The sequence below is a fragment of the Lissotriton vulgaris genome, chromosome 1_1 (genome assembly GCF_964263255.1).
Source record: "Lissotriton vulgaris chromosome 1_1, aLisVul1.2, whole genome shotgun sequence".
Taxonomy (NCBI): Eukaryota; Metazoa; Chordata; class Amphibia; order Caudata; family Salamandridae; genus Lissotriton; species Lissotriton vulgaris.
In genome coordinates, this window is record NC_141685.1 from 1,142,045,060 (window position 1) to 1,142,067,397 (window position 22,338).

At 49.5% G+C, this 22,338-nt stretch overlaps 1 protein-coding gene across 2 annotated transcripts in view; it reads right to left on the reverse strand.

Annotated features, from left to right (window-relative positions):
- LOC147748799 (E3 ubiquitin-protein ligase DTX3L-like) overlaps positions 1–22,338 on the reverse strand; it is a 719,624-nt gene that overhangs the window by 626,239 nt on the left and 71,047 nt on the right. For both annotated transcript variants that reach the window (XM_086963890.1, XM_086963891.1), the window contains exon 2: positions 20,819–20,874. In XM_086963890.1, the coding sequence (XP_086820016.1) occupies positions 20,819–20,854 (36 nt within the window). In that variant the 5' untranslated portion in view covers positions 20,855–20,874. The remainder of the gene's footprint in view (positions 1–20,818; positions 20,875–22,338) is intronic.

A 22,338-nucleotide genomic window follows, 5' to 3' on the forward strand; every position in this document is an offset into this window, starting at 1 on the left:
GTGCTTCAAGAACGCAGACTGCGGCGGGTGAAAGAGGACACCTCACGCGGCCTCCTGGAGGAAGCGGCTGCGCTGAGTAGTGCGCGGTGGGATACGGGAGGCAGGCGCAGTGACCGGTGAGGCCTGAGCGAGTGGTTTGTCTGCTGGGGGAGCATCGGCATTACTGCCCCTGCAGCTAGCAGAGGCACACAGAGTACGAGGACGGCGTTGGAGGCCATCTGTGGCGGAGAGCAACTGGTGGGGCACGGACTGCCAGGAGTGTCTCAGAGGGCCCCTCTCCCACAGGCCGATACCGGGTGGCCAACAGCGTGGGGGCACTGGTAAGGGAGACCTGGGGGACCCACCTTCGCCACGAGGGGGTTCAGCGCAGGCCCAGAATTGAGCACGCAAGAGAAGAGAGGAAGAATACTACGCAGGGCTGGCCCAAGGATCTGTGCGTGGCGCAGGCAGACTGGTAGCAGCCATTTACAGTGCAAGCAAGCCAGGGCTAAACAGGCGGAGGACACGCAATGCGCCTGGAGCAAGCCTAGTGTTCGCGATATTTGATTGGCGCGAGGGAGACCACATTAGGCCGCAACTGCCATACAACTGTCAGGAGGTGGCCACTTCAGGTAGTGCGGTCACTGGAAGGCGTTTGTGCGGGATACGACACAGTACCAGATGTGTATCGGAACCTCACTGGCCAGAGCTCACTGGTGGAGACTACAGTTAGCTGCACGCGTAGGTTGTTTAACGCACCAGGTCCCATCGCACTCGGATCCCCTGGCACCATGGGTAGAGGAGACAAGACGCAGAGCAAGCTATCCTTTGACCAACGGCGCTCAAAAGTCACAGGACGCAACGGGCGTGGACAGAGACGACACGCCAGCTGGTGAAGAAGTCGCAGCAGGTACAGACATAAGAACCTTGCTTCTTGCTATGGAAAAATGCCTACAAAGCACCATGGGGTCCCTGAGATCGAAAATAGACGCTCTAACCTACAGAATGAACAGAATGGCTGAGCAGATTGATAAACACGCGGAAAGACTGGACATGTCCGAAAGAAGGATCACGGAGGTGGAAGAAGCGCAAACGGAGCTGGACACTGATCAGAAGAAACTTGGACAACTCATGCAAGCCTTGCAAGATAAAACTGAGGATTTGCAGGCCCGCTCGCGCCGTTGCAACCTGCGCATCACGGGCCTTCCAGAAACGACCCCAATGGGCAACATGGAGCAGTTTGTTGAAAAGTTGCTGGTGACACTGCTTGGGGAGGGAGCGTTCTCGCCGATGTTTGTTGTGGAGCGGGCGCATCGTTCCCTGGGCCCTCGCACGCGGCCTGGAGCTCCGCCGCGCCTTATTATAGCCAAGCAGCTCAATTATAGGGACAGGGATGCAGTGTTGCGACTCGCTAGGGACAAGAAATAACTGCAGTTCGAGGGCTAGGAGATTTCGCTTTTTCCGGACTTCACGGCCAGAGTGCAGGAGGCCCGCAGATACTTCGCCCCATTCAAAAGGCAGCTGGGAGATTTGGGCCTGGACTGCGCAATGCTGTACCCCGGGAAGCTGCGGGTCAATAGACAGGGGAAATCCCACCTCTTCACAGACCCGAAGGCCCTGCAGTAAGCATTGAAGGGGTGGACGAGTGAACATCGCAAGGACACGCTCAGGCCACAGGAAGGGGAGGAGCGGAGTAACCAGTTGGATGAGCAGGAGTGATTTTTACGAGATACAAGATGACAGAGAGAGTAAGGGGCAATGTGGGCGGTGAGGCTTGGAACTTGGGGACAGTATAAATGTTGGACTTTTTTTTTTTTACAAACATTTTTATTGAGCAGAGCACAGGTAAAGTACGATACAGACAATAGAATTTTAAGCAAAGAAATGAAATACAAAAAACGTAAAAAAGCTTCTTCATATTAAAAAACAGAGACGAGGGGAGGCTCTTCAGCTGAATTTAGTCCTTTAGCAGTCAAGTTGTAGAGTATAAATACATTATTAATTTACAAGCAGTGTGCAAAATACGCAAGTTCAATCCTAAAGTGCAAATGCAATTACAGTACATTCCAAACAAAGACAAAAAGTGCCAGTGCATTCGAATTTTCAAATAGCGCAAATCACGCCAAAGAAAGTTTAATAGCTTATCAATTAAACCTGTCAAAAACTTAAGACTGCTAGCGTATATTTTAACTTAATATCAACGTTAATCTGAGATGTATAATTTATTTAGTTAAACCCCCTTCGTAGCCTCAAGAGTCTCCAGGTATTTCCAGTTATTTTCAAATCTCCTGACTGCACCCACCCTCATAGCAAAAGCTTTTCCAAAACTCCTTGACCTCCTCATTTTATTTAGCCATTTCAAATGTGATGGAACTTCCTTGGTTTTCAAATTGTGGAGAATTAGTAAACGAGCAATGACACAAGAAATAAATACAAATGTTTCCTCAGCATTTTTAAGGAACCCTCTGTCCTTACTGATCCCGAATAGGGCCAACTCTGGCGTGGGAAGAAGTTTATTACCACCCAGAGCCACCTCTAAATCTGCGAAAATGGCTTCCCAAAAAGATGTAAGCTGGGGACAAGTGAAAACAATATGAAGCCAACCACCCTGACTCTCAGCTTGACATCTGAAGCACTTATTCGCTACCTCAGGGAACCTTTTCCCAAGTGCCTCCGGAGTCCAATCGCCAACCAGCGGGACAAGAAAGCCATTCTCTTGAAATTGGCAACACGCAACGATTCATAGCCCAACACGCTTAAAGTTTCCCAGTCTTTATGTGTAAAGTTACATTGTGTAAGGGTGTCTATTTTGACTAGATGACAATCTATCTTAGCGGCTTGCCCCTCGTAATGAAGCTTCTTGTACCAGTTTCCTATCCCGCTGATTTTAGACTCATACAAAAGTATTGCCATCTCGTTCGTTGAGTCTAGTAAGCCGCCTATATCTTTCCTTAAAAAGTGAACAATTTGTAAATATTCAAGAAACATGGGTCTATCAGAATTACCTATTCTAGCCAATACTTCTTGCCATGTGATAATGCTATTATGGATGATAAAATGCCTTAACTCCCTAAATCCCAAATTTTCCCATTTTATTATATGGCTGTTTCTGATTTGTAGGCCTAAACAAGTACACTCTCGTAAGCTCAAAAACCTAGAGGAAGGGGGGGCGTGGCTTCGCGAGCGGCAATGGCGGTCGCAGCTTGTTAGAGCTCCCGCTGGCCCGCCCTTGATCCGGCTAATTATCCTGGCCCCCGAGCCCACTACTCACCACCATTGTGGGGCGGACATTGCTGGTGGTTCCGGGGGTCCTCCGGTGCGGTCGGCAGAGACCCTGGATGACCGGACGTGCCGGTGCGGAGGACCGAGGGGTGAGTCTTGTATGCCGCAGTGACGCCGGGGCCTCGATTTTGGAGATCCCCGGCCGGACGGCCTCTGTGTGGGTCGGCTGGCCCACCGATTGCCATCGACCTTGGATGCCCTGAGGGGCGAGGGACGACGAGCGGCTCTCTTCCTGGGGCCCCGCTGGAGGGGAGTGCTTTCCTGGTGCCGAGACCCTGCCTGCTCGGCTGCGGTGGCCCTGTGGCCCGGGAGCAGCCGCGGCCTCGAGTTTCGCGACCCCCGCCGCGGGAGTTTTCACCCGCCTCTGCTGGGGCACTGCTGGTCCTCCCCTGCAGCCTTCACGCGACGGAAGCCCCGGGGGTGACTAGTCTATAGCGGGCAGCCCGGAGCGCCTTGGCTGGCTACATGACTGGAGGCAAACTGTGAGTAACCCCCCCCCCCCTTGGGCCCCTGGACACTGCAGGCATCCAGGCCGACGCTGTAGTGCCCGCGCATTGTAGCGGAGAGACACTACCCAGCCCGCAGGGGGTGTGGGGGGCACTGACTGTTGGCGAGTTGGGAGCTGGTGTCGGGGCCTGCCTTGACCTGGCCCGGTGCAGGATTTCGCCAGGGATACGACCATCCGGCTCCCGCAGGGAGAGGTGGCGGCTGCGTGGTCCTCCCTCGATAGACTTAGCGGAGGTGCTTGGGGCCCCCACACTACCGTCTCTGTATACATAACTGGCAGCTCACGAAGGACTCGCAGCCATGACCAGGGGAGGAGGCGGCCTCACCAAGCAGGCCACAATAGACAAGTTCACCGGGCCCAGTGGGGGCCCTGGATCATCAGGTGGAGGACAGCAGGGAGGGGGGCCGGACAACGCAGCACTTATGGCGGACATCACCCAGTCAAGGGACATGCTGGATGCAAAAATAGGTGCAGTGGGCACAGATGTCACCCTGCTGTGCCAAGACTTGCGAAATGCTGTAGCACGGATCACGGAGGCCGAATCCAGGGTGTCGGTAGTGGAGGACGACGTGGGCACCCTTAAGAAGAAAATGGCGGCAATGGAAACTGCGCAACGGGGCCTGGCGCTCAGAGTAGAAGATGCTGAAGGACACGCACGCCGCAACAACCTCCGTTTCGTTGGCTTTCCGGAACGGCGAGAAGGGCAACATGGAACAATTCCTCACACAGTGGCTGGGAACCTGGCTGCCCCCGGGGGCTTTGTCCAATTGCTTCGTTTTCGAACGCGCGCACCGCGCTTTGACACAGATGCCACCAGAAGGCGAACGGCCCAGGGCAGTAATCGCTAGACTTCTAAACTACCATGACCGGGATGTCATACTTAGGGAAGCAGGAACCAAAGAAGCTCTTCTCTACGAAAATCGAAAGATAATGATCTTCCCTGACTACACGAAGCTCGTGCAGCAACAGCGCCGATCATTTATGGCTGCCAAGGCGAAACTCCGAGGTCTCAAACTCCAATACTCCTTGCTGTACCCTGCGCGCCTGAGGGTGATTTTCCAATCGCAAACCCTATTTTTCGACACTCCAGAGGACCTCTTCAAATGGACCGACGAAACAGTGCGGATCAGGCCAAATTCTCAACCGGGACTGAACCCGGGCTCTTCGAGGGGGTCATCGCAGGAACGGGGAAGCCGGACGGCCAGGCACAGGAGGAACCGGCGCTCGAAGTCACGTAAGCGGTCGGCCTCCATCAACACACACAAGACAGTGGTAGAACCGTGGACTCGGATCACTCTGGAATAGATCATGGCCAGCTATGAAGACTTGGCGCCCTCTGTACACTTGGCACTACAGGTTCTTGATAACGGGCCCAAACGGCTCTTGAGGCTCGATTGACTGGTAACTTCATAACTGCCTCAAGATTGATTTGCAACTGATCACTGATCATGGGTGGGGTTGTGGGATGGGGTTCGGGGGCTACATATGAGGGGCTACTGCTCTCCTACTGATGTGGAAGGTGTTGGGGGTGGAGGGATGAGTTTACTGTTTTCCGGGGAGTTGGGATCCATTGGCATGGCTGGTTCTGGGCCCTTTGTTCTGGACTCGGGGCTACCCATGCCGCGACAGGTACTTCATGGTTCCTTGAGGTATAGGGGGAGGGGGGGAAGGGGGGGGGGGGGTGGCCAGGAACGAGGCCGCTGAGTTGGGACCGAAACATGTTCAGGATTGTGACGACGTTAAGTTGATGGTAGGTCTTGGGGCTTGGGGTGGGGTGAGAGTTGCTCGCCATGTTATCTTGGGGTTCTGGAATGGGAGGGTGGGACTGCACGTGTGTTTTGCAAAGGTGTTCATTACAATGTGCGATAAGTGGCTAAGGCGCAGACGACCTTCTTGGTGGGTCTCAATTGACTATGGCTGAAACGTCTCATGGACTCCCCGCGGCGTCTCTGCGGGTAATCACATGGAATGTCAGGGGGATGCTGGACAAGATTAAGCGTGGGGCGGTGCTGCGCTGGGGGAAAAGGGAGAATGCTGATGTACTCTTACTCCAAGAAACCCACATGATGGGCTCGAAAGTGTTGGGTCTGCAGAGATTCGGCTTTCATCAAGTGTTTCATGCCGGGTTTTCCCGGGGTTCCAGAGGGGTAGCCATTTTGATACATCGCAGAGTGGCCTATGTTCATGAGAAGCTGTGGATGGACCCACAGGGTCGTTATGTCTTTGTCAAGGGCATGGTAGGCACTGAGTCTGTGGTTTTTGGGAGCGTCTATGCCCCCCCTCCCCTGCAATGGGCCCTGGCTGAGAGGCTGTTCACAGTGTGGGAGGACATCCCCGATTCCCTGGCACTAGTTGGGGGTGATTGGAATGATGTGATGGACGTGTGTGTGGATCGCCAGCGGCGCCAAGACGTAGGAGAGGCCACCCCTCCCCCCTCACACACTAGCCTACATGCTATGACTGAGGGACTGGGCTGGACGGATACCTGGAGACATATGCACCCTACAGCGCGCGAGTACACGTATATATCTGCTGTCCATGGCTCCTACTCAAGATTGGACTATATGTTTGTGCCTAGTGAATGCTTGTGTAGAGTGAAGAGTGCTGACATCTTGCCGAGAGGTCTGTCTGATCACTCCCCGGTCTCGATCAGGGTGGAACTCTGTGGACGACGCCAGCCGCTTAGATGGAGGATGTCCTCGTGGCATCTCCAGCAGCCTGCATATGTGAAACACTTGCACGAAGCGATAGACCACTATTGGCGGGAAAACCTAGTAGGCGACATTGACGCAGGGGTAGTGTGGGAGGCCATGAAGCCCACTATACGAGGGGTAGACATCGCGTGGTGTACAGCGGCCCGTCGGAAGCGTCGAGAGATGATCGCGGAGGCAGCCACACAGGTGGAAACGCTAGAACGGCAGAACCGAGTGGGGGGCGATGAGGCTGGGCTACGGCTGCTTCTCCAGGCTCAACAAACCTATGCATCTGTCCTAATCGATGAGGCCAAACAGGCGTGGCTAGCCACACGCAGTAGGGTGTACCAATGGGGAGATAAGTCGTGTACAATGCTCCATAGACTCTGCCAAAATAACCTCCAGCCGATTGCACTGCCGGGCCTTAAGACCGCCGACGGCGAGGTCCTTACTGACCCAGTCGAGCTAGCAGCGAGCTTTGCCGCATACTTCGCAACTCAATATGCCCCGTGTGACCGCCTGCCGGCTGATGATGTGGCTAACTTTATTGATGGCATGCCACCTAAGGCGGTGTCGGATGAGACCAGGAGGGCCCTCGATGCGCCTCTTACGGCTGAGGAACTGGGCGAAGCCCTGGGACAACTTAATACCGGGAAGGTCCCTGGTCCGAGTGGCTACCCGAGTGAGTTTTACAAAAAGTTTCACATACAACTGGCTACCATTACCACCATGCGCTCGAGACGGCGCGTGAGCAGGGCACACTGCCCCGAGACTGGCGCCATGCTGAAATCGTAGTATTTCAGAAACCAGGTAGACCCCCAGAGAGACACGACTCGTATCGCCCCATCTCCTTACTCAATATTGAGGCTAAGGTTCTGGCTAAGGCCCTGGCGAATCGACTATCCCCGCATATAACGGACCTGGTACACCCAGACCAGGCCGGGTTCATGCCTCATAGGGCGACGCGGCATAACATCCGACGCGCACAGGCAGCAATCGATGCCATGGGAGCCACAGGAGAACAAGCGGCTCTATTGCTAGCTGATATTAACAAAGCCTTCGACTCCGTCAGTTGGGCATATCTCGTTGCACTCTTGCCCCGTCTCAATCTAGGCCCGGTCTTCCTGTCCTATATCAGGCTACTATACACGGACATTACGGCCTCGGTGCGGGTTGCAGGGGCGGTGTCTGAAACATTTCACATTGGGCGAGGGACCCGACAGGGGTGCCCGCTCTCCCCTTATCTTTTCGCTCTCGCCATGGAGCCACTAGCAGCCTGGGTGCATATGGATGCACAATTGCGAGGCTTTGTATGGAATGACACCCTATCAGACAAAATTGCGCTTTACGCGGACGATGTCCTTTTCTTTCTTACCGATTTGCAGCGCTCGGGCCGCGTGTATTGGAAATTATGCAAATTTTTGGGGAAGCCTCGGGCCTCTATCTAAACCTGCGTAAATCTACGCTATGGGTACTGGGTGATGGCACTGTAACGGGTCCCTGGACATCGGGACTGCAGGTAGCTGCGAGCGGTCTGAAATACTTGGGGGTGTTCCTATCGGAGTCAGTGCACATTGCCTGGGAACGCAACATAGTGCCCGTCTGGGACCGAGTTCAGGCCGAAGTCAAAACCTGGTCTCGGATGCCCTTGTCGATTTTTGGCAGATCAGCAATTTTTAAGATGGTCGCGCTCCCGCGTCTCCTCTACCAATTGCAGAATCATCCCTTTCCGATTACACCACAGTGGTTCCGACAGATCAATTCGGTCTTGAGCCGCTTTCTATGGGCTGGGGGGGCAGCCAGGGTAGCGCTACGCACATGCTTCTTGTCCACTTACTGTGGAGGCCTGGCCACATCGGATCTACTGTCCTACTACCAAGCCGCTCATCTGCTCATTCTGAACGAATGGTGGTATGGCGATAGCGGAGATCCGGCCTATGCCCTGGAACGCACACTGATGGGTGACGATACGCTCCACACCATCCTTTACTCAGCCCGCTTGCGCCGGACGCTGCCAAGAGTCACAAGACTCGTATTTGCTGTATGGCGACAGGCCTTGCGTCGCATGGGCTGGTGGGGACTACTGACCGCGGAGACACCGCTATGGCATAACGGCCTGCTACCCGAATTGTCGGCCCTATCAGGATTCGACGGCTGGGACGCGATCGGGATCTCACAACTGGGACATGTGATGTCCGGGACAACGCTCAAGTCCTTTCAGGCGCTCAGCACCGAATTTAATATGCCCCAGTCCCAATTTTTTAGGTACTTACAATTCAGACACGCACTAATACCCAGTATTGCCACCATTGACTCGCTTCCTGACTTCAGTCCACTTGAGGCGAAAGTCTTTATGGGTGACCTGGGGGATAAAAAAGTCTCTCGTATATATCAGACGATGGTCACTCATTGTTCCACCACCCTTCTCTCACTAAAGACTGCTTGGGAAACTGACGTTGGGCCCCTAGATGAGGATGATTGGAGGGAGGCCCTAGAATCCCCTAGGGGAGCGGCCATAGCCATACGGCTTCGGCTGATCCAGTTCAAAATTCTTCATAGAGCCTACCACACCCGTGAGCGATTGTGGAGAGCAGGTTTGATTGGATCCCCGGAATGTTTGCGCTGTGGTGCTGCGGAAGGCACATTGCTCCATACGGTGTGATCATGCCCTAGGCTGGTTGGCTTCTGGAGGGGTGTGTGAGGCTGCCTGTCTGAGGTGCTGGGTTGGACTCTTCCTCGCACCCATCGCCTGGGCCTGCTCCACATCCTAGAAGGGGTTGGTGGAAACGTATACAAACGTCATTTGTTGCTCCTGGGGCTAGTAGTGGCCAAAAGGGACTTGGCCCGGGCTTGGAAAGACGTGAGGGCCGCCTCCCTGAGTGCATGGAGAGCCGGAATGGACTTTTGTATGGGTCTAGAGCGACCGATCTTTGAAGCACGGGGGTGCCCCCGCAAGCATTTTAAGGTGTGGAAAAGGTGGGCCGATTATAGGGGTTTGACACTCGACCCTTCGGCAGAACTGGAGGAAGATCTTTAGTCCCCTAATGTATGTTACTTCTTACACTATGCCGCAAATATCATGTCACGATTAAATCACTGAAGCTAATGGTACACACGTGCACGGGGTTAGGGTGGGACACAGGGGAGGGTGTGGGGGGGTTGGGTAGTTGGGGTTGGTAGGGGCAGGGTCGGGTATAGCTTTGCTTTGTTATAAATGCTTTTTCTTGACTCCTTGTTTGGACACTTGGTCCTCTGCTGCAACTGTATCAAAATACTTGGTGGTGTTCTCCTGAATGTGGGGAGCCACGTGTGTTACTTGCCCGATCTGATAAATAAAAAAATTTGTTGTGGAAAAACTTAGAGGCAGAGGAGCCAAGATTTTTCTTTAAAAAGGACTGCACTCTGATTAAGTAATCTTTCAGTCTTATATCGTGTCCTTTTTGGGAGCTTTGCAGTTTTTAAAAATACCTGGACTTGAGAGTCAGCCTCCTGTAGCATTTTACTAAGAAGAAGCAGTCACGAATGTTTTTTGCACCTATCAGGCCTGCCATTATATCAATAAAGACCGCATCATAATACGTTTTAACATGTGGCAGAGCCAGTCCCCCCTGTTCAGTTGGAAGTTGAATTACGGACAGCTTCACCCTTGGTGCTTTCCCACCCCAGACAAACCTTCTAAACATAGTTTCCATGTCTCTGAAAAAAATACAATTCAATTTAATAGGAACATTGCAAAACAAGAATATTAATAGGGGAAGGATCGACATCTTAATCAAGGATACCCTGCCAATCAGAGTGAGAGGAAGTAAAAGCCATTGAGCAAACAGATTCTTAATGTTATTAATCATTCTCCCATAGTTGAGAGAATACAACTGATTATATTCGCAGGTCACATAAATACCTAGGTATCTTATCGGGTCTCGGCTGGCAGCCTGAGCGCGAAGGCAAGATGGAAAGAGGCTGAGTTTAGTATTTAGCGCGAGAACTTCAGTTTTCTTTGGATTTATTTTGTAACCTCCTATTTGTTCATAGGCCTTAAATTCCCTCAAAATACAATCTAAATTCTCTTTATTCGGCCTTAAATAAAGGATAATATCGTCTGCGAAGAGCTTGAGCTTCGCCATCCCATGGATAGGGGGGGAAATAGAAGGATTATTTCTTATTTTGATCACCAAGGGTTCAATATAAAAAGTAAAAAGCAGGGGAGATAACGGGCAGCCCTGCCTGGTCCCGCGATTGACTTTAATTGAACTGTTATTTGAGTTTATTATAACCTTCGCTGAAGCATCCTGATAGATATTTTGAAGCATCTTAATCACGTGTTCTGGAAACCCAAACTGGCCCAGAGAATAAAACAAGGTTGACCAGTTTACTAGATCGAATGCTTTTTCCGCATCGACCGTTGAGATGCAAGCAGGGGTTGAATTAATGTTGAAGAAATCCAGAGCCTGAATTAAAAATTCAGTATTTGAGGCCATTGAGCGGCCAGCTATAAATCCAGATTGCTCGAGATGTATAACTTCTTGTGCAGCATATACAAAGCGACGAGCCCAGATTTTCATTAAGATCTTATCATCTAAATTTAAAAGGCTAATAGGCCGATAGGAGTTATTATCTTCTGGATTCTTATCTTTTTTAACAAACAATACTATAGTTGCTTCCTTAAAGGATGCAGGTACCAATCCATCTTGTTTAATATGATTAAATAAATTCTTAAGAGGTGTCGATAATTCCTTTATAAAGGTTTTAAAGAACTCAATTGGAAATCCGTCCTGCCCACAAGCTTTCGCCCCTGCTGTGGCTTTTATAGAGTCTACTATTTCCCCTATACTCATTTCAATCCCAAGTTCAAAAGCCCGATTGGCCGAGATCTTCGGGATTTCAATATTAGAAAAATACTCCACTATTTGATCCTCCCCCACCAGATATTCGGTGGTATAAATACGACCAAAATGCTCCAAAAAAGCCTTTTGAATCAGATCATTATTCACTAATTCTTGGCCACTCGTGGGATCCTTAATTTTAACTATTGAGGCGGACTCCTGCCTCTTCCTCGTGGAATTAGCCAGGAGCTTGCCCACCAACTGGCTGTCCTCATACACCCTCTGCTGGAAGGTTCTAGAACTATTAATTTCTTCCAGAATAAAAAAGTCTCTTAGTTCTGCCTTTGCTTGTACCAATTGATTTGGGTGTTGACGGAGCTGTAGGGCGTATTCTTTATCTACAGTTTTTTGGAGCATAGATATTTTTGATTTCCTCTCTTTAGCCAAGGCCGAGGTAAAAGACATTATCTGACCACGGGCCGCTGCCTTAAATCCCTCCCAGACTGCAAATGGTTCAGCTGTATCGTTATTAATTTTAAAATATTCCGCAATCCATGCTCCGAACCCAGTTACCCACTCCTGGTTCTGAAACAGAGTTCGGTCCAGCTGCCACCTGGATTGGTCTCTGCTTCCTGCGCTAATGCTAACTTCCAATTCTCCCTTTCCATGGTCGGAAAAGGAATTGCACCCAATAGATGAATCTAGGGTTTGGATAGATCTAGATATAAAAAAAAGTCAATCCTGGATGCGGTCCTGAAGCGATGAGAGTAGCAAGTAAAGGATTCCCAATCTGGGTTCAACAGGCGCCATGGGTCAATGAGTTGGTATGCTGACATTCAGGTGCCTAAGACTTTTTTGGTGTTAGGTTTTAATTGTTTCTTATTTTTGTTGGAGGTATCCTTTTTTAGATCTTGTATAAAATTAAAATATAAATGTTGGATTTGATACCTGCAGAATGAGGGTGGGGGGCGGGTAAGAAGATTCGGTGGTTCAGATGGACACCTCGAGCGTGTTGTATTGTTTGGTATCTATTTGCACACGCACAGACGGTTATGATTAAAAAGTCACCTTGGGGGCGCGCATAGCCTATCGATCGGTGTGTGCGGGAAGGTATGCCAGATATGGGGGAGGCACTCGCGCACAAGAGGAAACTTCCGGGGATCACGGATTCACAGAGGGGATTGAACAGTCTGATCCTTTATGATGCAGGAGATTCAGCACAACGGGAGGGCGGAGGAGGGCGTTTAGTAAATTGTGTGGTTTCATAACTGGTTGGTTGTGAAGCAACCTTGGCCCCGTGTGCTATGCACCCAAATGACTCCCAGTGGGTCATTCTGTTTTGGGATTTGAGGGAGGGGGGGATGGGTAGCGGGGAATTCTGCAAGGCCAGGTTGGGGGTGGTCTGCTGTGGGAGGGGGGTGGAGGTGCTAGAGTGTGTGGGATGGATGTTGGGCGGTTGGGGGGGTTTGTTTTGGTTTTTGAACATACAGCAGGGCGCGGAGGCACACAATGAGCATACACGCATGAAATTCAGACTAGATGGCTATGGCAGGGGAGGCTGAACCAGGGAATCTTAGATCTGTAGACTCGATTAGAGCACTCACATGGAACGTTCGGGGTCTTAATGACTACCGGAAGCTGAGGAAGGTATTTAAAGAGTCATCAAGTGGATGAGGCACTCCTACAGGAGACCCACCTGCCACAGGCGAGCAGAATGTTACATAGCAGGGGCCTGGAGGGGAAGATCACCTCGACGGGCTTCACTTCTCATGCCAGATGAGTGCTAACCTGGATAAACCCCAAAATCGAAATTTACACTGGAGCTCCTAAGGGCAGACCCGGCAGGCCGCTTTGTGATATCTAGGTGTAAAGGACTGGGGCTGGACGTAGTGTTAGTTAACGTGTATGGTCCGAACTATAATTCCCTGGAATCTTACATGTGACTTGCAACGATTGCCTGTGATTACAAAATGGCCCAGTTCCTATGGGGTGGGGATTTTAACTTAGTATTTGATCCACTGCTAGATAGAACGGCAGGCCCAGCCCGTAGGCCCACAGCTGCTGCGCAAGCGTTGCATAGCGTGATTTCCAGCCTTGACCTAGAGGACGTGTGGAGAATGCGACACGCTGCGCGAGGGGGTTATAAGCACCACTCTGCCTATCATGACATACACACCCGAATAGACTATTGGCTGGCGTCTGCCTCCCTACTGGGATTGGTACGAGACTGTAGGGTTCTCCCGCCTACCCTATCTGACCACTCACCTATACTGTTAGTTCTGGCTACCCCTAAGAAAACGATCCCGCCGTTCACATGGCGATTTCCGCCCTACTCGCTCCTCGACCCATTATTTAGAGGTGAGCTAGCTGAGGCTATGGATGTCTTTTCTGAGGCCAATATAGGTTCAGTGGACAGCTATCAATCGGTATGGGAGGCATTTAAGGTCTATATAAGGGGCATTGCTATGTCTAAGCACTCAGGAGTCCTCAGGTCTATAAGGCAAAGATTGACAGACTTGGAGCGGCAGTTAGCACGATTAAAGGAGAGCCAGCAGGGGGCCCATGATACGGCAACAGACGAAGCTATCAAATCTCTACTGACCGAATATCATGAAGAGGCAGACAGGGAGATTAAACATATGGGAAAGTATGCGACTGCTCGTACATACGGGGAGGGAGAGAGGCCTAGCTCGGTACTTGTGAGGGTGTTGAAGGGGAGGAGGGGCAGACCGCAAGTAACGGAGATAAGGACGGAAGAGGGCGATGTCCTCAATGATGAAGCGGACATAGCCCAGAGGTTAAGACACTATTACACAGACCTGTATTCTTCCAAGAGCGGTGCACTTGACGACGACATTCTAAACTACCTGGAACATATAGAGCTACCTACACTCACCAACACGCATAGGGAATTCCTGATGTTTCCTATCGAGAAAGATGAAATAGTCGAGGCTCTTGTGAGTATGCGGTCGGGTAGTGCCCCTGGAGCTGAGGGGCTAACGGTGGGCTTCTATAAGGCGTTCCAGGACCAGTTGCTCCCTCACCTGTCGGCGCTGTTCGATGACATATGTGTAGAGGGAAGCATGCCGCAGTCGATGAGGGAGACGCTCATGGTTACTATCCTTAAGCCGGGTAAGGCGCCTGATGAGTGTTGCTCGTACAGGCCCCTCTCCCTACTTAATGTGGACACAAAAATATTTGCCAAGGTGCTGGCAAACCATTTGGCACATCTAGCTCCACTGCTGGTCGCGCCAGAACAGGCGGGTTTCATCCTGAGCAGGATCCTAACATATTATATACGTACAGTACTCAGCACTATGCAGCACGTAAAGCAGGATTCAAAGGCAATGGCTGTGTTCCTCGACATGGAAAAGGCCTTCGACTCTGTGGCGTGGCCTTTCATGCGGTAAATGTTAATAAGGATGGGGCTGGGCTCTCCTTTCCTGCAAATGATAGGATCCCTGTACAATACACCAAGGGCCAGACTACGGCTCGGAGATTTGGTCACAGACTCATTCCCCATATGCAGGGGGACCCGACAGGGGTGCCCGCTATCCCTTCTGCTGTATGCCCTGGTGGCAGAGCCGCTTGCATGTGCATTGCGGGAATACCACGGTAACGAGGGCATAGGCTTCCCCACATACAGGATTGTTGTCTCTATGTATGCGGACGACACCTTGCTTTATGTCCGTGACCCAGAAAACAACCTATCGACGATGCTTAGAGAGATGGTACACTATGGAGCCCTATCTGGTCGGAAGGTGAACTGGACAAAGTTCTTGGCCTTCCCCCTCACTCCGGTAACGCAGAAGTTTGGCATGGAGTTCCCGCTGTTTTGGTCCACAGACTTGATTAGATATCTGGGTATACGGTTGCACACTGACTCTAAAATAGTGTTCAGGGAAAACTACGGTGTGGCTTTTAGCAAACTGAAGGATGACGTTGAGGCCTGGTGTAAGCTCCCGCTTTCGCTCCTGGGTCGACTCTTGATTATGAAGATGGTGGTGCTCCTCAGAGTGCTGTTCCTTTTGGCTAACCTCCCGATGGTGTTACCCCGGGCATTTTTCCAAAGATTGACACAACTCATGATCAAACTAGTGTGGGCGGGTAAGCAGCCTAGAGTGAGGTGGAAAATTCTCACGCTGCCATACAGCATGGGAGGCCTGGGTGCCCCAGACCTGGAGCTTTACTACAGGGTGGCTCAGGCGTCGCATTTGCACACCTGGGTGCACGCAGACACGCTTATTCCCCATGTTCGCATGGAAAAGTTATTTGCGGACCTGCTCTCCCTTCCGGCAACGATTTTCCGTTCAACGGATCGTAGGACTGGGATTCTAGACTCACCCACAAACCATGCATGGCACTGCCTCCTGCAACAGCAGGGAGGGGCGCTGCTTTACTCACCCAGAATGCCGGTAGAATGGGCTCAATGGCTCTCCCCATGCAGAGATAAGGGAGTGATAACGGCCCTACATAAGCTGAATATCAAGCTTGCGGGGGACCTCCTCTAGGAAGGGAAGGTTAAGTCTGGGGACCAGGTGGCTGAGAGCGGGGGGGGGGGACACACCTTGTTATTACGTTTCCAGTATCATAGAGTGCGTGGAGCCCTTCTGGAACAGCTTGGGGACGACCTTGCGGAACCGCCGGAGGTCCCTGAACTCACCTATATAGTAAAGACGGCGTCCCCTCGCAAGTTGTTGACCAATCTTTACAAAACAGTGATGTCGCATAAGGAACACCAGTTCACGGCAGGCAGGCTGGCATGGCAACGGGATTTACTGATTACTATAGATGGCAACATGTGGCGCTACTGCTGTGTTAACACAAGGGGGATTTCTTTAAATGGCAAACACAGACTGGTACATTTTAAATTTCTCAAAAGAGTGTATTACACCCCCGAGCGCCTGCACAGATACGGTCTCCGGCAGACGGCTGAATGCGAGAGATGTCACGCGCCGAATGCGGACTTCCTGCACTTAGCGTGGCAGTGTCCAGGAGTACGGGCATACTGGGAGGGCATTTTTACTGAATTGAGCAGGATTGTGGAGGTTGAGCTGGTCCCAGACCCCGCGCTGGCGCTATTGGGTCACTCCAGGAGGCTGCACGCAGCTGTTCGCAGGCTGGTGGACATGGGGATGCTTATAGCGAAAAGGGTGGTGGCCATATGCTGGATGAGAGGTCCATTACCCACAACCAAACGTTGGGCGCATGACATGCTATATTGTTGCACGCAGTCGGAACACTACAGCGAGCTACTGCCTCCTACGAGCCGACCAAAAAACTTCTGGGGGTTATACCAGACGTATTTACGTGGCAGGGGCATGGAGGATAATACTGAAACCTAGTGCTGGGCGGAGAGGAGGCGGTGCACTGTGATGCCACGAGTGGTTCTCTCGTCGAAGATGAGAGTGGTTAGATTCACAAATTGGGGAGCCCTTGGAGTGTTCTCACCGGGGAAGGTATAGCTGTAGCGGACTCCCAGTTGAGAAGCCTAGGAGGGACTTAGGAGGTGGGGGCGACTACATACTGGATGTTCCCTGAGGAAGGTGTACGCGTTCGAAGTGTTATTCTTCACGCTTAGGGTCCGGGTGAGCTGTCCATTTCGTTGGGTGCGGGGAGGGGGGTTGTAAGAGCAGGCTGCCCTTCTGGGTAGTTAAGGTCTGGAGGATTGTAGTGTCCGCCACCTGCCCTCTGTCGGGTTGTTGGCTGAATGGCTGTGTATACTCCATGCGTTGAGCTCTTGTATTGTAATGCTGCACTGTGTATGTTCCTGTGGGGGGCGGGGGTGGGGGGTTATTCAATAGTTGTGTAAACGTGCCTTAAAACCCAATAAAATGTTGAATGAAAAAAAACAAAGTACTTTCCATACGCTATACTGGGTTCTAAAGCCTCATGAGTTACTGTGACTTTCAACAATACCTGTTTGTTATCTTTACTTTTTGTGAATTACTGCATCCATATTCCCCTTCTTTTTTAATCAAAATCTGTTGGGGGATATGTTCTGCTATATGGATTTTGTTACCTTTTACTCTATTTCCACATTGTTGCTGAGGGCTTTCTGGTGAGTAGGAGTAGCAAAGTATTTTATAGAACACAGGTTGTAGAACAGGCAGGTGTACACCTCATTCTTGTTATGTTGTCTTCCTGTTCTGCAGTATTACGCCCCTACTGGTGCCGTGCAGTATTCCAGACCAGACCTTGGAGGGACCCCAGAACTTGCAGCTAGTTTGTTATTTTCTCCACTTCCCTTTTCCCCTGGACACAATCTCACGCAGTAGGCCTTCTTCCTCTGCTGGTGGTTGCGTTAAAAGGAATTGGGGGGACTAGCATCAGTCATCGTCCCTGCTGGTCACAAGAGAGAGGTTAGTGGCGTTCATCTATTCTTGTGCTACTGACATTCCTGACAAGGAGTCACCTATCTCATGACTACAAAGACTTCTTCCAAGACAACAACAAGGTGCAAGCATCCGAGCCTAAGACCAGATGGCGATCTAGCGCATAGTGTGTGATCTGCAGCTGATATGCCTCGAACAACATATTTCTAAATGTCACAACAACAAACAAATGGCAATTCATGGTCATGCCAAATGCAGACAGAGGAGATAAAAACAGGTCTTGCAGACTGCCTAGGCACGACCTAAAAACTGGATTGGCACATGTGTTGTGAAAGACTTGCATATGTGAGAGTAAGAAAGTTAGCCTTGCCCTCATATGAAAGCAGTTGTTTTGAATAGGTCAGTGTAAGCTGCATGTTTGCTGACAAGCCTCCTGAGATGTGCTCATCTGACAGCTCTTTTTTTTTAGGTCGAAGCCTACCAGACAGAACAGCTGTCTGGTTGTGAAAGACAAAGTGCAGACATGTTTAACACTTCTTTAAGAATGTATACAGCCCATTGCTTACCACTGGCCTTGTGTTTTGTAACTCACATTTGCTTGCTGTACTTTCTATTTGTTGGTTTTAATTGTTTTAGGCAGTCTAGCATATCTTTGTTCCTCCAGTGGAGCATGGCCTGGACTGGCTCCTTGCATTCCTCCATACATGCTTGCTTTCTGGGGGCTCTTTTTTCTTTTTTGAGAGGCACTCCAGGAGAGTGTTGTCTGCCTTGAAAGCTAGTTCTAAAAGCAGTAAAGGTGCCATATTTCTTGGACGAGGTGGCCTGCCTCCTGCCTTTCTCCTTGAGTGATTCTACTTATCTTTGCCACTTGGATCATCAATCTTGTATGCCTGTGAAGAACAATGTTCTGTCTAGGAGCTGGTTTATTTTGATCAGTGCTCTTTACTAACAGCAACATTTAAACAATCCTCTTCCTCTATTCTACGCCCATGCTGTAGGCGCTGGAAGTAGGGGAGTGGGGTGTGAAGCACCCCCAAAAAAACCATGCTGGAGTTCAGCGGTAAATGAGCAATTAACAGCATTTAAATTGTGTTTTTATCTCGGCACATTTGCTGTGCATTCAAGGTCTGAGGTCAAATGTTAGGCTCGGTCTGCTGAGGGAGCTTAGTGTTCACTTTCATTTCTCTGACTGCAAAGTTAGAGGTTTTATATGACAATCTTGCTGGGTGCTGGGAGTGAGAAAGGCCATAGGATGTTACTTTTTCTAGCAAACGACAAAATGTAAATGAACTGTACAAATATTTCAAAATATATTAGAATTATGACAGTATACATGAAGCACTTTTTTTGTACTTCTGAAGTGTGGTGGAAACAAATATTTGAAAACTATCAAAACAAATCGATACACTAGGTGATGCCAATTTCCACACATTCTTGTTTGTGTACTGAATAGTTGTATTAGTAAAACTGTATGTCTGTGAAAATGTAATGGTAATTTAAATTGAATATGTGTTGTCTGTAATGTCAGTGCGCTACGACACTCTGTATACTCCATGCCACTCCACTCTACGACACTCTACATCACTCTCTCTAAGACACTATTCCACTTTACGCCACCACAACCCACTTGAGTCCAGTCTATGCATGCACTCTACACCACTCCACTCTACTTTACACCACTCCACGACATTCCACTCTACCACACTCCACGACATCCCACTCAACAACACTATATGACACTCCCCTCTGACACTCTATTTCACTCTACACCCCTTTACTTTACTCTACACCACTCAACTCCACAATACTCTACTCCACTCTGCACCCTCTACACAACTCCACTCTATGCCACGCCATCCTACAACACTCAGTTACTTAGCTCTTCGACACTCTACTCCACTCGACACCACTCCATTGTATGCCATTCCACTCTATCACATTCTACAGCATGACAGAGAACAGTGGGAAGGAAAAGAAGCAAAATGGAAGGGGGGCAGTGGGGGAGAATAGAAGCTACATGGACGGTGATATTGGAGACGGAGTGAAAACACAAGCATTTACAGGGAGTGCTTTAACACAAAGAAAAACGTGGCTCCAGAAAAGGGAGCAGTGGCTGAACACAAATACTTGGTCTATGCTCCTGGAAAGGGCCAAACACTAGAAGAGAACATGACGCCCGCATGCCATGACAAACTGGGACGAAAGAAGTGAGAGAAAACCGGAAGCTAAAAAAAGGCAAGCTATGGGTGGGCTGTAAGCCTGCTGTATGTAAACAAAATGTCTTACAGAGACAACGCATGCCCTGTTTAGACGAAATCTGAAAATTAATTAAAACTCTTATTTAATGCTAATAATTCTTGAATGTTGGAAGCCCAACTAGCATTAGAAACATTAAAATAAACAGTGCATTTTTTGCTAAATAAAGTTTTTCTAGTATTTTTGGAAAGTTTAAATTAAAAAGTGAGGAAAAATTGTTTTTCAAACGTGTTTATATTGAATAGCTATTGGGTATTATTCTAAAGTTATGAGTCTGCTGAGAATATCCTTGCAAAAGAACTATTGTTATACTTTTGCTTGATCACCTTCTGTATTCTCTATCAGCAAATTTTAGTTTCATGTAGGTAGTTCTGAGTGTGTGAATGGAGTTTTCTCAGATAACATCTCTCAAATCTAAACCACACCCCATTCTTGTGAACGTCTGTTTGCATATAACATGGTTCTTACCGAACTTTCATATGATAAAAAATGATTTAATGATGAGTGCCAACTGTAGATATAGGTAATAACCAATAAACCACTCAACTTTTAATTTACAGGCCAGCATTATACTTTTCAAACTACGCAACAAAGGGCCTAATTTTGCATCATTCAATTTATAGAGGAGTATAAAATACACTTTAACTCACTTGATCAAAGGCCAATTTATTGTTTACATTAACATGCTTTGTCTGAGTACTATATATATTTATGTGACCATTTTTCAAGCATAGGAGAGGACACTAGCTGAGTCTTGAAGGTAAAGGTAAATAAAAAACTTAAAATCACTCACTGTAAGTGAGAATACAACTAAGATGGTTTCACTACAAGCAAACATTAAACCCACTGACAGATTAACAGAAGAGAGACACCCTGTATTGCACTACCCCCACACACACAACAGTGAGGGTCCCACAGTACCTCAGGAAAATTGTCCCTTACCATTGGTTCTGGATGTTCGTCTTCAGCAGCCGCCATTTTCACTCCTTCGACAGGCCCTGTAACATGTAGAGGAACGAGGCTTAATAAGAATATTAAATACTGGGGAATTCAAAGGTCAAGAAGAAATTAAAAAGGTAGAGACAAAAATATTCAAAGAAGAACCTCAAAAGAAAAGAAATCCTACAATATCCTATCGAGATGCACAGACCAATGAGCTCCTGCTCACGCCTCCATGTTGCTCTGAATATACAGGGATGACGCCACTCCTCATCTTCCCACTATAAAATGGCCCTTACTGGGTGTTGTGTAGTCATTTTTCAAGCAGCGGCGATTGATTTGTTAAGTCATTGACGAATTCAGACTTATTAGCCAACACCACTTTCTAGGCTGTGGGTGGAAGGGGCACTGGTATAATTTAGTTTACAAGGAGCTTACACATCCCCAAGCAAAGTGCAACACTTTGCAACTGACTCGAAAGCCAGGAATGTCTGAAGGTGTCTCATATTTTACGGGAACAGCTATGCGGCTATGCTGATATCATTAAGGGGGAGTTTTTCTTTGGAAATGAGATCAGGTCCCTATGTGTGCTCTCTGGTGTGCCAGTGTGTGGACCTATAGATAAAACATTCAGTGCCTTGAAGCCTTTAGGTAGAAGTCTGGAGCTCCTCTACTCCAGTGCCAAGATTAGCGCTCCAGAATTCTTGTGCCTGGGCCCTTGAGTAGAAGTTGGGTGCCCAGTTGTTCTACTGTGATACACCCTTGGGCTGATGCTAGGCTCACACCTGTCTTGCTGTGCACCAGTGTCTGAAAAAATGAACAGAGACTGGTATTCTATGTGCTCTCGTGGATGCCATTGTCCAAGTCATCGGGCAGAAGATGGGCACAAAGGTACCCAGTTGTTCTACAGTAATAGGACCCTTGGTTAAAGGAGAAGCTACAATAGATGCCAATGTGCTCCAAACCCCTGGGCACGGCATGGGTCTGTGTGTTTGCTGAGCTTCAGGAACTGAGCGCATAGGCCAAGGTTGGACTTCTATCGTGTTTCAGAGGCAGTACCGGGTTTGGGTTGCCCTTTACCCAACTGTGCGCAACGGGCTGGACGTTTTGACAAGGGACACCCTGCCACTGTTGTGTTGTGCTCCTGTGCTTGGACTTTAGGCCAGTCTGGGCTCCTCTGCCCACTTGTGCTTTGCAGAAGAGTCCATTGATCAAAGGTTATGCGATTCCATGCCACCTTCACGTTCCTTTGAGTCCACCTGCGCGACCTTTATCCTTCCCGCTCTCCTGGTCTGCTCTTTTCTGTTCCATCGCTGCTGCTGTGATTACTGAACAGTAAACGTCATTACTCCAAGTTGAAGATTTCTCGTCAGCGTCGTTGTGCAGGTTCTTCCGAACAATGGCCATACACTATCTCAAATGACAAGGCAGAGAGTGTTTCTGGACCCTGTAATGGGTGGGAGTTTTACTCCACAAAACTCTGCCAAATGCCGGAAAAACTCTGCCACGCTCCGCGGAGTTCC